This window comes from Enhydra lutris, unplaced genomic scaffold, assembly GCF_002288905.1.
Source record: "Enhydra lutris kenyoni isolate GAN:26980312 unplaced genomic scaffold, ASM228890v2 scaffoldscaffold28, whole genome shotgun sequence".
NCBI classification, from domain to species: Eukaryota; Metazoa; Chordata; class Mammalia; order Carnivora; family Mustelidae; genus Enhydra; species Enhydra lutris.
The window spans coordinates 4870846-4886766 of NW_019154112.1; the positions used below are offsets into that span (position 1 = coordinate 4870846).

The 15921-nt window shown below is 42.6% G+C and overlaps 1 protein-coding gene across 1 annotated transcript in view; it reads right to left on the bottom strand.

The window, feature by feature from the left end:
* The window catches only part of LOC111152252 (diphosphoinositol polyphosphate phosphohydrolase 1), a 114113-nt gene that overhangs the window by 46261 nt on the left and 51931 nt on the right, over positions 1 to 15921 (bottom strand). Inside the window, exon 2 of the mRNA XM_022510699.1 lies at positions 7821 to 7931. Coding sequence (XP_022366407.1) covers positions 7821 to 7931 — 111 coding nt within the window. The remainder of the gene's footprint in view (positions 1 to 7820; positions 7932 to 15921) is intronic.

Below are 15921 nucleotides of genomic sequence, written 5' to 3' on the forward strand. Positions count from 1 at the left end.
AGGAGCTCTCACATGAGAATCTAGCTTTCAAGATTCTCTTGAGGGCAGCTGGGTGGCTCAATGGGTTAAGCCTCGCCTTCAGCTCAGGTCATGATCTCAGGGTCCTGGGATCGAGCCCTGCATCAGGCTCTCTGATTGGCAGGGAGCCTGTTTCCCTCTCTCTCTCTGCCTGCCTCTGCCTACTTGTGATCTCTCTGTCAAATAAATAAATAAAATCTTAAAAAAAAAAAAAAAAAAAAGATTCTCTTGAAACATCAGAACCATACTGGGTCTTGACTGCCGCACGACAACTCATGGCTGGGCCTGAGGAGGAAATGACCCCAACCAGAGCCTTCCCTACCAGCTTATGAGCTGGAGGACCCCTGGTCCATGAAATCACTTCCCCACCTTCTACTTATCTTGTTAAACTGACTGAAAATATTCTTAACACATTCTTATACATATTTTGTGATTAAAAGTCTGGCATTTAAAAAGAATCATGTTATTTCCCTAATAAATTCTATGATACCCTATCCCCACCTTCCACTCACAACAGTTCAGGTTGAGGCCAAAAAATAAAGATGAAAATACAACACAGTCACACACGACCTTCCTGTATTTCTCCTCTCCAAACAGAGTCAAACACTGATGACCTAAAAAGAAAGGGTGACAAAACAGTATCTTAAATTATTTCCGACTAGTTACAGGCTTTTTGAATGTTCTGCTTGTATATAACAAGAGCCATGAATACTGCTTCTCTGTTAGAGGCAGTTCTGAGGCTCCATATGGAGCTTTCTAGTCGCCAGGACACATATATTAGAGCGTACAAACTTTTTTTTTTTTTGGTGGAGACAGGGAACACACAGTACAAAAACTAGGATAAGAAGATATAGATTTTTTTTTAAAAGATTTCATTTATTTATGGGCTGCCTGGGTGGTTCAGGGGGTGGGGCCTCTCTGCCTCTGGCTCAGGTCATGATCTCAGGATCCTAGGGTCAAGCCCTGTGTTGGGCTTTCTGCTCAGCAGCGAGCCTGCTTCCCCCTCTCTCTGCCTGCCTCTCTGCCTACTTGTGATCTCTCTCTCTCTGTCAAATAAGTAAAATCTTTATAAAAAAAATAGACTTTATTTATTTGAGAGAGAGAGAGAAGGAGCAGGGAAGAGGAACAGGGGGAGAGGGAGAAGCAGAGTCCCCACTGAGCAGGCAGCCCAATGCAGGGGTTGATCCCAGGACCCCGAGATCATAACCCGACCAAAGTCAGATACTTCAGCAACTGAGTCACGCAGGTGCCCCAAAAAGATATGGATTTTTATGGGGCGCTGGGTGGCTCAGGTGGTTAAGCATCTCTTGATTTCAGCTCAGGTCACGATCTCAGGGATAAGACTGAACCCTGAGTCAGGCTCTGTGTTAAGTGTGGAGCCTGCTTAAGATTCTCTTTCTCCCTCTGCCCTCCCCAAAGCCCCATCCCTATTGTGCACCCGTGCTTGCTCTCTTCAAAAAAAAAAAAAAAAAAAAAAAAAAAAGAACAAGAAGATATAGATTTTAAAAAATACAGTTCACGACAGCATCTTCCATGATCTCAAGAAGGGTCACAAGAAATTCTTGATTGGGTGGTAGAAGATCAGTAAGGCAAAGCCTTAAGACAAAGCCCCTCTGGACCCTTGAGGCAACTGTGATCCTTATTATATTAAGGCACCTAGCCGTTCAAAACAAACTCTCCTAAATGAAGGTGAAGTAAGTCAAACGTGCTGTGACATTTTTACTTTTTCGGACAGTGTACTAAAAACTTGAAACAGGGCAGCAAGAAATACAGGGAAGTATCAGAAGACCTCATTAAAAGGAAGAAATTTCCATGGTGCTGAGTTTATATGGCAAAGCAGCAGGTGGTGAAGAGCCCGAGGAGTAGCAGGAAAGTGTGATATTATGACACAAGTGAGGAAGTCAGAAAACCTACGCTTTTTTTTTTTTTTTTTTTTAAGCTATGCCTATGCCACAGATTCATGAAGAGGCTGCCTACAGCTCCTTTACAGTTGGTGTGCGGGAAACGGCTCTGTGGATACAGGCCTTGTCCGGACATGAAGCAGCAGATAAAAGGAACTGGCATCTGGCCACATATTTTCAAATGTCATCATTGACTACACTTCTCAAAAGGCACCCATCTTTATCATCCTTGAAGACGATGCAGTGGAAGGTATGCACATATTTTTCCTCTCGATTCTGTTTTCACATGTTCTTTATCTTGGTGATAACACTCTGGGTTCTCCCAAGGTGAGAATGGGGAATAAAACAAATGAACAGAAGACAGAACGATCTCAGATCCAGTTTCTCTCTCTTTCCCTGTCAGCTAACAGTTTTACCTTTCCTATTGAATTAGCAAGAAAGAAGAGCTCTGAAAAACTACACAAAGAGGTGCTTTTCTTTCTGGTAACAGAGGGTGTCACATGGCTGGCTCACACCAGCCTTTGCTGCCCGAGGCAGGAGATGCACTGTCACCAAGGCCCCTGAGGGAGTGTCAGCCCTCTCAATCTCCAGGGGTCACTATAAGAGGATTCTGACCATAAGCAGCTAAAAATCGGGAGGCCAGTTTCCAAAAGGGGGTATTTTAGCCCATGAAATGTGACTGCCAATGTTTCAAGTGCTACAGATTTATCGGTTTTTGAAATTCGGCCAATATGCTGAAATTTTTAAGCCGGGTTAAACAAAGCTGCCAAACAGATTGAGTTTAATGGTATCTTGGCCCGACAAGGCCATGACAGACTACTTAATAATTTCACTCCATTCATGTTTACACAGAACATTTTGCTAGTAATAAAATAAATATATGTTCAATGCAGAAAACCTGATCATTTCTGAACTAACCCAAAGATAACCACCCCGAACATTCTGGTAGATGTTCTTTCAAGGAGCACAGCATTTAGAGATGTGTGGGTGCTGAGATGAGATGTTCTGGATTCAATTACCTTCAGCACCCTTGGTTGGGCAAGTTTGTTTGGACAAATGACTTAATCTCACAGAATCTGTTTTTTTCTTGCCCAGTAAAATACAGACAGAAACAGTTCCACTACCTCCTAGGGTCTGGAGAGGATTAAATAAGGTGACATCTGCAAAATGCTTAGAACAAAGCCTGGCACATAGTAGGTATGCAAGCAGTGTTACTTTTTTCTACGCAAATAGACACACATATTTCTTTTCCGCTAAATGGTTTTATATTATAGTTTCATAGTCTGCTTTACCACTTAGGAATGCATTAACAAACATCTTCCCATGTTAATATTTTTTTCCTGCATACACAGGGTCCTTGCAATAAAGCTGCTGCAGGTGTCTGCAGTGTGAGCTGCCACACTTGTACAGCACCTGTGCTCGATGCTCTGAGCACAGCAAGAGAAATAAGGAATCAGCAACTGAAGCAAAGTGAAGGCAAACGTCCTCAGAATGGCCAGAAGCTGATGACGTCGTCGCCTGGTAGCTGCAGCCGTAGGTCAGGTCATCTCTGCTGGGAAGGCTGAATGGAGAGGCGAAGACAGGTGAGTGCCACACTCAGAGGGGAAAATGCAGAAAGTAGTGAGCAGAAGCCAAGAGGCTGAGAAGAGACTGAAGAGGCAGCTCATCCACCGTGGCAGACAGGGGCTGGGCCCCAGGCGCAGTGACGAGGCTCCAGGAGCCACAATGCATTCCTGCTGCCGTTCTAGCCACTGTGAGCGGGGCCTGCCTGTGCCCCTGTGCCCCAAGTTTCCAGTCCTGCACGGCCTGGTCAGACAGATGCTGCAACACTGTCATATTCTTCCTCCTCTAACCAAGAGACCTGCAGGTATGTTTACTCCTGCCAACCCAAAAGGGCCTACCTCAGATTTCCGGGGCTGCCCTAGTCATCTCGTCGATAACTGAAATGTTTATTTTGTTAAGTGCTTGCTACATGTTAAGCAATGGGGATTCAACAGTGAGCAGAAAAGGATGGTATCTGGCTACACAGAATGTAAAGTCTAGCACAGAAGACAGTTAAACAAGCAGTATCATTACAGCATGACAGACAACCACGATGCCAGAAGTACAGACCACAAGGGAAATACCAAGGAAGAACAGCGAATGCTCTATCAAAGACTTGATGGAGGAAGGACCTTCAAGTTGAAGGACAAAGTTAGCCAGATGTGCCAGACACTGTGCAATGTTCGCTAAGTACACACTCCCGCCTAATGTGGACTCTATGACCACCAGCCTTGTGAAGTTACAGAGTCTTGACAGAACAACAGTAGACTAGATCAGCATTTCCAAACAGGCCATCCAAGAGTCTTGGCCTCAATTAACAGGAAGGGCCCAGTTTCTTTGGTGGGTTAGTATTTTTCAATCCTGGAAATATTTAGAATGAAATATAGAAATGTTTAAGAGAATCAAAATGGTAAGATATTTCTCTGTTAAGAAGGAGACCAGACATATTTTATGATTTTGTAATGTGTAAAAGAATTTGGCCCCAGGCGCCTGGCTGGCTCAGTCAGGAGAGCATGCGACTCTTGATCTCAAGGTCATGAGTTCTGAGCCCCATGTTGTGCAAGGAAATTACTGAAAAACAAAAAAACAAAAACAAAAACCAAACACCAAAAAAAAAACCCCAAAACCTTGGCCCATTAGATCAGAAACTCAGTTTTGAAAATATAATTGAATAATTTCTTTCTGCCTTGTGTTTTTAAGTTGAAAATCTTAGTAATTTTACATATATTACGAGAATAAGGAATCTAAGACTCACCTCATTTGTGAGTTGATTTTCTTTTTTAAAATATTTATTTACTTGGGGCACCTGGGTGGCTCAGTGGGTTAAGCCTCTGCCTTCAGCTCAGGTCACGATCCCAGGGTCCTGGAATCAAGCCCCGCATCGGGCTCTCTGCTCAACAGGGAGCCTGCCTCCCCCTCTCTCTCTGCCTGACTCTCTGCCTGCTTGTGATCTATGTCTGTCAGATAAATAAATAAAATCTTTTAAAAAAAGAAATTTATCTACTTAAGTAATCTCTACTTAATCCCCCCAAATGTGGGGCTTGAACTCAAAACCCCGAGATCGAGAGTTGCATGCACCACTGACTGAGCCAGCCAGGAGCCCATAAGTTAAATATAGGAGATTCATAGGACATTTTGTTGAAAAGCTTCATTGGGTTTTTATTTTTTAAGTCAGACAACTGAAGTTCTTTAGAAAGCACTTCTATTTAGCTGTATGAATCCAATTTGAAACATCTGAAGCTCTTCAACTAACTGTTCTAGTATTATCCAAAAGTGACTAGTAAAATCTCCTATGTTTATATACAGAACAATCAGAGCTGTAAGCATTATGAAGAAAATTAAGTTTTTGAATGTGTACTTTACAGAAGTCATAACATTTTGAAACCTAAATAAACTCCTGAATAGTGATTTCCACATACAAAAGCCATCCTTCAAGGGCAACTAAAAATATATATACTTGTGTGTGTGTGTGTGTGTGTGTGTGTATATATATATATATATATATATATATATTTATACATATATTATATATATATTTATCTCTACATCATCCTCTCTGATACCAAGTCTTGTACTCTGTTGATGGATGTGGGATCGGAAAAACCATCACCTCTATTTTATTTTGATAGAAGCCCCTGGAATGTTTGTTTCTGTAATGACATTTCACTAATTTTTATTGTTTGTGCAAACATCTGATTTATTCGGTACCGTATTCTGAAGTTGCAAGCAGTTCACAGACATTTATCCTTTCAGTAATGTTGGAATAAAGTACAGGGTGTGGTATGACTGTCCTCTGACTTCCTCAGAGTCGAGCACGGTTTCATTTCAAGCCCAGGACCCCGTGTGGACAGGAGCGAAGGGGGATCCTGAACATCTGAGGACAGGAGCCGTTGTCTGTGCCGCCTGTCACTCCCCTTGGCCCTACTCCCACTGCAGCTTCCCTCTTACCAACTGAAGGGCTGCATGGCATTTCCAGGAACAAAGTGAACAGGGCACCCTACACCCTTTCCTGCCCCTCGCTGCATTTCTACTCCAGTCACCTAGTTCCTTCCATCTTTGCTACACGTGTATAAACACGGTTGACTCAATCGTAATACTCAGAATCCAACAACAGTAATGGCAACTGACGGGAGCTCGCCTGAGACAGGCACCAAATCCGTATGTGCTCCGCAAAGGTAGAGCTGTCAGATCTGCTCCACAACTCCTAAAACCAAGGAGCAAGTTTTGCACAGTCTCTGTAACTTTGCCCTTTCTCTTTGTTCTAGAACCGTCATTCTATTTCAGGTCTTCCGACCACCTTTCTGAATCTACAACTGCCGTGGAAGCTCTTTTAAACATGGCTTTAGGAGCCTTAGATCTTACAAGCGTCAAATGGATCTGAACTCAAGTTACGCAGCTTAGGTCCACCAATGGGCCCTGCCACACGTAACTAGAATAGTCCAGCCTCTGAGATCCTCCAGAAAGGAACAGGCAAAGATTCTGGTGCCCTCAGGCCTAGGAAGGCAGAGCACAGAATCACATCGGCCCCTCCAGGGCACCCCACCCCTGGGGAGCCCCCTTTATCCCAGGTCTGGTGAGAAAGAAGGACACCAGTTCTGGCTACCATGAGAATGCCTCGTGTATCCTCTCTGACCATACCTATCACTCCCTGTGCTCGGGTCATTTCCATCTTCAGCACTTTCCCTGTTCCATCCGTTGCCCCACCTGTCACAGAAGCATGTACCAATTACTGCTGTCCACCTAGCTGTGTAATGGGAACACACAGGGAGGGTTCCAACTACAACACATACTTTTTGCTCTCAGAGATCATACCCTAGTTATGGACGCCAGATATATGATAAAATGATAGGAGTGCGAGCCAACACAAGTCTGCGGGAGTTCAGAGCGAGGGAAGAATTCCTTAAGTATTCCAAGGGTAAGATTAGTCTCAGGGGACTTCAGCAAGGGCTGAACCCAAAAGAAATGAAGGATTTAGACTTGTTCTTAGGCCTGTTTTATATATCCTTGGAATCAGTTTTAAATTCCCTCTGGAACAAAGAAAAGCACTAGCCATGTGGTAAGGGCAAGTCAATGGGGTGAGAACACATACACCACCAGGTTAGGAGACTTCTGTGAAATAACATAAGAAGAGCATTGCCACAGGGGGCTTTGGGGGAATGTTACTCCTTCCTCCTGGTTTTGAACTGCCATCTATTTCTCGGTTTCCCCAATCAAACCACAAGCTCTTGAAGTAAGGGAACGAAGACCTTGCCTCTTTCTGAGTACTTCTTCTGGAAGAAGATAGTAAGATATACTGGGCATGGCCCAGGAACTCAGTACCTACATGCCGAGTATCGTGAGGCTAAATAACAAAGAAGATACTATTCTCTCTCTAATGGCACTATTTATCACAGCTTCTGGCCAACAGAACTCCTGCTTCAGCCACTGTTCTGTGCCCTGGACCCAGGAAGCAGAGGGGAACAACGGCCTCTTCCTCCTCCTCCTCATCATTAATGGGAATGAGCCGTTTACATCAATACTCTCATTTCTTAGGGCTGATGAACTATTTGTTCTTGATCTTCTGCCACAGGTAACAGAGGCAATGCTGAAAGAGCTCTATGGGAAATCACAAAACACTGTCTGATATAATCAGATACAGTCACCACTAGAGCCCTCTCCCTGCACAGTGTCTGATAAACATCACCATGTCCCAATCTGATCGGCCCTTTAATCAAGGAAGCACATGGTAACTGTTAAATGCCTTCTTTCTGTGATCATGAGTATGTTTACTCAGTGAGTGGTGATGAATTAAAGAACTACACAGACATGACAGATTCATGATTACAAGGTCCTGCCATGCCCTTTTATCTCTGCGCATACCTCCTCACAGACTTCACGGACTGCTGCCACGCTCGGCTCCTCCTCGGGCTCCATGCCTCCCCCAGGGACAATCCATCGGTCTGGATGGCGACTACTGCTCACGAGTAGCACCTGAAAGTCATAGAAGTCACGTGGACGGTTAAAAAGAAAAAAGGCACATTTGTACAAACTCTAAACAACACGGAAGAGTAAGCACCTGAGACCTATTTTTTGTTTATATATCTCTGGGTCACTTCTTGTAGGGTGGCTTTCGTTTCTAGTGGAAAGAGTAGACAACTCACCTTGTAAAAAGCAGAAAGGCATCTGAACCAGTGGCCTTTATCTCTACCTTTCCTCCGGCTGTCAGTCACTTGTGCTATCTATCCTCTCCTTTGTCCCTTTCCCCAAAGCCCTTTGAACACAGAGTTGAGTAGGACTGGGGAGGAAAAAAGTCACTGATAAGCCTGGAGCGCCGTGAAGGGCTGGTCAGAAGGAAAGAAGTCCTTAGCCCTGGTTGGCATCGTAGTCCCAACACCTTCCCTCCCAGCTCGTCATCCATGTGTCCCAGCTCCTGATCCATCCGATGGCCACAAGCCAATACAACGCACCACCCTAAGTTCTAACTGTGCACTCAGAACCCAACTCCCTCATCTACAGCTAAAGTTGGAAAATTTCATCATGCTTTCAACTGAGATAAAACTAGAATTTTTTTACTACGAAGTTTTATTAAGAAACGAGAAGAAAACCAACAAAACACACACGCACGCACACACAAACACACAAAATCCTGCAGACTATGGTTTACTAAGGCAAAATTAACCAGCATTCTAGTTACGGCAGAAAAAAAAATCCTAGAATGTCCCCAGCTCCTTTTCCTTACCCCTCTTTAGGGCAGTTGGCATTACTCCCAAATTGAAAAGAATCATCTACATAGCTCCCTACACCATCACTTGCTGACGAGGTCTTTTGAGCTTCCCTCCCTATTCTAAATGTATTCACCTTGTGCACTTCACTTCTACTCTGCTGTCATCCTTGTTGCCTGGAAGAAAAAGCTACATTCCCTGTAGCCCCTACAGATTACACCACTGACTTCCGGTGACCTACCTTCTGGTCCTCTCCCATCTCTCCCCTGTGTTTCTGCAAGTATATGGGCCCTTGGAAATTCTACCTTTTTTTTCATCCTTAATCCCTTTTCTTCATGTCATGATAGAGTCTCTTGATGCTCCTCTACAAAATCTGTGATCTGCTGACTCAGAGGGGACTGTGGAGTTAAGAAGGAAATCCATGAATCCACATACAGTCACCAATATATAGTCCATGGATGGAGAAAATAATATCTTTACATTTACAAGTACTTTTTTTTAAGTGCATGTAGTTTCTGTTTTGCACAATTCAGAATAACTTAAAATAATATGAAACCCACAGGAGTTTTGGGGTGGTGTGTAAATGTTTACTCTAAGGGATATTAAAAGTACGATGTAGAACGTTCTATGAAGTTGTTTTTTTTTTTTTTTTAAGATTTATTTATTTGAAAGAGAGATCACAAGTAGGCAAGAGAGGCAGGCAGAGAGGGGGGTGGGAAGCAGGTTCCCTGCTGAGCAGAGAGGCCGATGCAGGGCTCAATCCCAGGACCATGCCATCATGACCTGAGCCGAAGGCAGAGGCTTAACCCATTGAGCCACCCAGGTGCCCCTGAAATTGTTTTTTAAAATAAGAATCCTCGCTGCACTCCCACCTCATACTATATACAAAAAGTAACTCCAAATGGTCCAATGACCTAGATGTAAGAGCTAAAACTATAAAACAGCGATAAATCTGAGGGGCCTGGCTGGCTCAGTCAGTAGAGCATGTGACTCCTGATCATGGGGTCACAAATTTGAGCCTCACTCTGGGGGTAGAGTTTACTTAAAAAAAAAAAAAAAAAAAAATTAAAAAACAAAACAAAACAAAACAAAAAAACAGAGGTAAATCTTCATGACCTTAAATTTCGTAAAATATGCCAAATTCTTGAACATGACACCAAAAGCATGAACAAAAATAAAGATTAGATAAACTGAACCTCATAAAAATTAGAATCTTCTGTGAATTAAAGGACACGACCCAGGGTGTGAAGAAAAACGACTTAGAGAATGGGAGGAAATGTCTGCAAATTATCTATCTGATAAAGGTCTACTGTCTAAAACATGAATATATAAAAATATAAAAACTCTAACGACGACAACAAGAAGACAAGCAGCATTTCCCCAAAGAAGATCTACAAATAGTCAAGGAGCACATTCAAGATGCTCAACATCATCAGTCACTGGGAAAGTGCAAAGTAAAACTGGTCTGAGATACCACTTACACCCACAAGAATGGCTATAATTTTAACCCTTCTGAGGGTTTTTTTTTTTTTAAGATTTTGTTTATTTATTTGTCAGAGAGACAGAGAGAGTACAGGCAGGCAGAGTGGCAGGCAGAAGCAGAGGGAGAAGAAGGCTCTCTGTGGAGCAAGGAGCCCAATGAGGGTCTCGATCCCAGAATGCTGGGATCATGACCTGAGCTGAAGGCAGACGCTTAACGACTGAGCCACCCAGACACCCACGAATGGCTATAATTAAAAAAAAAAAAAAAAAAAAAAAGAACTGGCAAGGATGGAGAAAGATTGGAACCCTCAGACATTGGGTAAAAATGTCAAATAGTTCAAGTGCTGTGGAAAGTTTGTGGTTCCTCAAAAGTTAAATAAAAAACGAACACAAGGGGAGCCTGGGTGGGTCAGTCAGTTAAGTGTCCAACTCTTGATTTTGGCTCGGGTCATGATCTCAGGGTGGTGAGAATGAGCCCCGCATCCAGCTCTGCACTCAGCAGGTAGTCTGCTTGAGGTTCTCTCTCCCTCTCGCTCTGTACCCCCACCCTTGCTCTCTCTCTTAAAAAGAAAAAAAAAATTTACCATATGACTTAACCATCCCACTCGTAGCTATACACCCCAAAGAACCGAAAAGAGGTGCTCAAATACTTATACCCAAATGGTCACAAAAGTATTATTCACTGTAGCCAAAGCGCAGAAACAACTTGAATGTCCATCAATGAATGAATGGCTAACATGGCGTACACATGTGCAGGAAGAGTCCCATAAAAAGAACGAAGCACTGATCCATGCTACATAGTGGATCAACCATGAAAACATCATGCTAAATGAAAGCCAGAGCCCAAATGTCACATGTTGTAAGATCCCACTGATGTGAAATGGGTAGAACGGGTCAATCCACAGAGATAGAAAGCAAACTGCTGGTTGCCAGGGACTGCGAGAAGAGAAAACTGGAAAGTAACTCCTTCATTAGAGTACAGGATTTTGTCTGGAAGTGATCACAGTGTTTTGAAATTGTAGAAAGGTTGCTAAATGCCACTGAATTGGTACTAAACGCCACTGACTTGTTCAGTTCTAAACGGTTCACTTCTAAATGTTCACATGGTAATGTGACATGAACTTAACCTTGATAAAATAAAACTGGTTTTAAGATCACAGTAAATTTTAAAAGCTAAATTCAGGAGTCAGTGTTACTACTTTCTACGTCAGAATCTACACTCCAGGGAAGTGGCCTCCCAGAAAGTCATCCTTAGTTTTACAAACTATTAAATTATAGAGCTGAAATAAGAGAAAAGGGGATTACTGCCACAGTCCTTCCATCTCTGATAATTGTAGCAAATTTTAAATTTTAAAAGAATTCCCTATTGAGTACACTTGTGATGGGCACAGGGTGTTAATATGTAAGTGATGAATCACTAAATTCTACTCCTGAAACCAATATTATACTATATGTTAACTAACTAGAATTCAGATAAAAACTTACCAAGAAATTCCTTACCAAAATAAAAATAAACCCAAACACAATCATGTTTGTTAATTTAAGTTAAACGTTTTTCTAAAAAGTCGTCCAAAGACTCCACATAATGGCATTTAAGTCAACAATCCAATATGCAAGGAAAACTCAAGAAGAAGGAGTAGGAATATGGGTTAATCTTCCGCTGATTTGTTATATAAACAACATGCAGTCTTTCTTCCTAGAGTTCTCCCACTTCTTGGCAAAGTGTTGTGCAGCCATTCCAAACCTAAGCATTTGCTTAAAAGGCTGACTAAGGCCATCCAATTAGGTTATAGACCAAATGAAAGACCTTTACAGGGACAATTCCAAGCCAAAGCAAAGGAAACCTCTAACATAAAGTATAATTTAATTTCTAAATTTCAATCAATGTGAAATATCAATCAGTAAATTTAGGAAGCATTACTACTTTGCACATTCAAAGTATGACTGCGTGAGGTAATACTATGTATAATACCGACACTAGGAAAAACAAGCCTCATTACTTTGTAGTCACACTTCAAAGTAAACACTGTTATGAGTAAACAATTCTCCTGGCTAAGTTTCCTTGACAACCCACTGCAAATTTACTGCAAAAAAACAAAAACATTCTTCACTTTAGCCGGAGGCTTTACTCCTTCTATCTTATAAAACACTAAGTGGTGTTTCTGGTCAGTAAATTCTGATTCTGAAGCTTGATTTTTAAATACAAAATTATCTGAAAAGAAATTAAATGGAAAAGCTCCTAAATCTGAAAATGATATACTAACAGAAAAAAAGCCCCACAGAACTTGTTATTTATTCAACAAACATTCATTAAGCATCATCATAAACCAGGAATGACTGCTGCAGATTAAACCTCTGCAATTTTAAGGCAGATCAGAGTGGGGGACTGGATGACCAGGTATTAGACCTTTCATGAAACTCTTATCACCAAGACAGGTGTTATCTGTACAGAGGTAGATAAATGTACCCATAGAACACATCACACCCAACTCCTGGATTTATAATACAGGTGGTCCTACGGAGCAGGGAGAAATCAACAGGTAGGGGAGGGACAAGTTACCATCCACCTGGACACCGAAGAAAATCATTATATTGATGAGGGACACACGCATGCAAGAAAAGACTAACAAGATCTGTGGGAATAATAAACCTAATGGGGGAAGATTTACATAAAGGGTTTAATTAAGCTTGGAACAGTAATGTTTTATTCTTAAGCATTATTAAAGCAATTTAAAAAATCTTAATATAGGGGGCCTGGGTGGCTCAGTGGGTTAAAGCCTCTGCTTTCGGCTCAGGTCATGATCCCAGGGTCCTGGGATCGAGCCCCACATTGGGCTCTCTGCTTAGCAGGGAGCTTGCTTTCCTTCCTCTCTCTGCCTGCCTCTCTGTCTACTTGTATTCTCTGTCAATTAAAAAAAAAAAAAAATTAAAAACCTTAATATAAATTTTCAAAAGAAAATAAAAGAGGGGCACCCGGGTGGCTCATTCTTAAGCCTCTGACTCTTGGTTTGGGCTCAGATGATGATCTCAGGGTCCTGGGATCGAGCCCCACATTGAGCCCCACATCAAGCCCCTGCTGAGCATGGAGCCTGCTTCTCCCTCTCTCTCTGCCGCCCCCCCCCCCGCCCCCGCTCACATTCTCTTGCTTGCTCTGTTCTCTCTCAAATAAATAAAAACTTAAAAAAAAAAGAATATAAAAGCCCCCTGACTTAAAAGGAAATACGTATCTAGAGGAGAGGTGGAGAAAAAAAGAGAAAGAAAAAGTAGTAATACACGATGAGGAATGCTTTGGTTGAGGTAGGCATGGGATACCACAAAGACTGAAAAGAGACACCTAACCCAGGCTGGGGACCAGGGGGGAGGGGGAAAGGCAGTAGAGGGATGATAAGAGAAGATTTCTTAAAGGAAGTAGACTTGAGTTAAATCCAAGCTCAAGAAGGACATTTATTCAACAAAAATCAGAAGCCTACTGTGTGCCTTTGTGCTTAGGACACAAAAGCAAAGTAGATACAGCCTCAGCTCTTGAGAAATTTAAAGTCCAGCGGATAAGATAGACAAGAAGTCAGGTAACTACAGTGTCTGTGGCAGAGACCATAATGCTCACCAGATATTTTATGTCCTTGTTTATGATATTCCAAGCTATTCCAAGCCCCCCTGCTGTCAGGTGGGGCCATCTGACTATTTCTGGCTAAGGAAATATGAGCGGAAGGGACACACATCACTTCTGGGCTAAGGCAGGGAGAAGCCCACACAGCCAGCCTCTCTTTTCCTCTATCACAGTGCCCAAGGACACAGTGAGCTCCAGTTGGTGTAGCTATGAGTTGGGCATCTGAATGGAAGAGCTCCTGTGAGGAGCACAAGCAATACAACTGTGTTGTGTTACAACAATGAGATTTCGGGGTTAATCTGTCATTGCAGCATAACCTAGTCTATCCTGATTAACAGTGTGAGAGGTCAGTGAAATGTCTAAGGATCTCTTCTGCTGACCGCCTCATACCCAAGCCTTTAGCACAGAGCTTGCCCCATATTAGTGGCCAATAAAAGTTTAGTGAGCAAATGAAAGAACAGTCCAATGACGGAATGAACAAATGAGTGCTTTACAGAAAGAGTGCAGAAAACATACAGAAGGGGTTTACTTAGGGAGACTGAACAAAAAGGCAATGGGTAAGTCAAGGAAGTTGTTTAAGCAAAGAAATAACATAACCCAATTTGTTCCTGTTTTTAGTTTTAAAAGTTTATGTAAACAAAAATTAATTCCTTCCGGGCAGTGCCAAACTGGAAGTGGCTAGGAGCATTCCTTCCAATTTGGGTTTTAGAAAGGTCACGCTGACTTGAGCTGGACGTGGGCAAGCTTGGTAGCAGAACACGCTCTGGTTGAGAAGAATTCAGGTTGAGAAAGGATGAGGACAGAAGTGGGAGTGGGAAGGAAGTTACAGGCTCTCAGAAAAACAAAGAATCATCCACAGGACCAAGTGATTGGCAGGCTGTGGGCCAGGTCAACAGCAGAGCTGCCCTCCACGGCTGAAAATGTGGAAGGTCAGTGGAAGAGGGAACCTGAGGGAGGATATCCTCTGAACATATGAATTGAGAGTATAACGAGATGTCTAACGAATATTTCTAGTGGACAAGCACATAAATGTGGGACTGGAGCTTAGAAGAGGAAAAAAGAGATTTGGGGGAAAAATGATCTTAGATTCGATGAGACAGCACGAGACTAACACAAGAGAGAATATACATATTTGCAAAGTTCTAGCTAGGGGAGCTATCCCCATTCTCCCTATCGGCCACTCTCCCTGGTGTCAGAGAAGTTTCTACTCCCATCACCGAGAGCATAGTGTGCTATGCTGGGAAATATAATCCACGTAACCCAGGTTAAAGATCTGGAAATATTTTCCTTAAAAAATTAGATTATCTATGGTGATAAGTCTATATTGTGGGAAATCCTGAATAACAAGTGACAGATTTTAGACATATTGCTAATTTCCAAAAAACTACATTCAGTAAGACACCCAACATGATCTCATTTCCAACAACGCAGTGCCCCTGACATTCGACAGTCCCTCTGCACCGCCATTAAATGCCAAGAGCTCTGCTGGCATCCCAGATGGCATGAGGGCTGTACCCTGTCAAACTGTGTATGACATGCCCTGCAAACTGCTTCTACAGACAACGCCCTCCTAATCATTTCTGGGTCCCTTCTTCAAAATAAGACCAGGGTGCCCGGGTGGCTCACGTGTTTAAGCATTTGCCCTCACTTTAGGTGTGGAATCGAGCCCCACACGGGGCTCCCTGCTTAGCGGGGAGCCTGCTTCTCCCTCTGCCCTGCCACTCCCCCTGCTCATACTCTCTCTCTCTCACTCAAATAAATAAGGTCTTTAAAAAGAAATAAAATTTTAAAAAGTAAGACCAAAACAATTGTGAATACTGCATTTGCTTGGATTCCAGATAAACAAAAGTGTTACTATATTTTATAGGATATATTTGATACACATATACACACCCAGTGTGGAGTCCAATGCATGGCTTGAACTCACAACCCTGAGATCAAGACCTGAGCTGAGATGAAAAGCTGGATGCTTTACTGACAAAGCTACCCAGGTACCCCATACAGAATATTTTACAGAACAGCTGCCACAAGTTCTTATGCACAAGGACCCTATAAAAGTATTTAAAAGATGAATAAAGCTCAGCAGGAAGTCAAATAACTTGTTCAAGTTAAATCAATAAATTATCACAGCGCCAAGCATTAGTAGGACCAGTGCCTAGAGCTTTGAAGA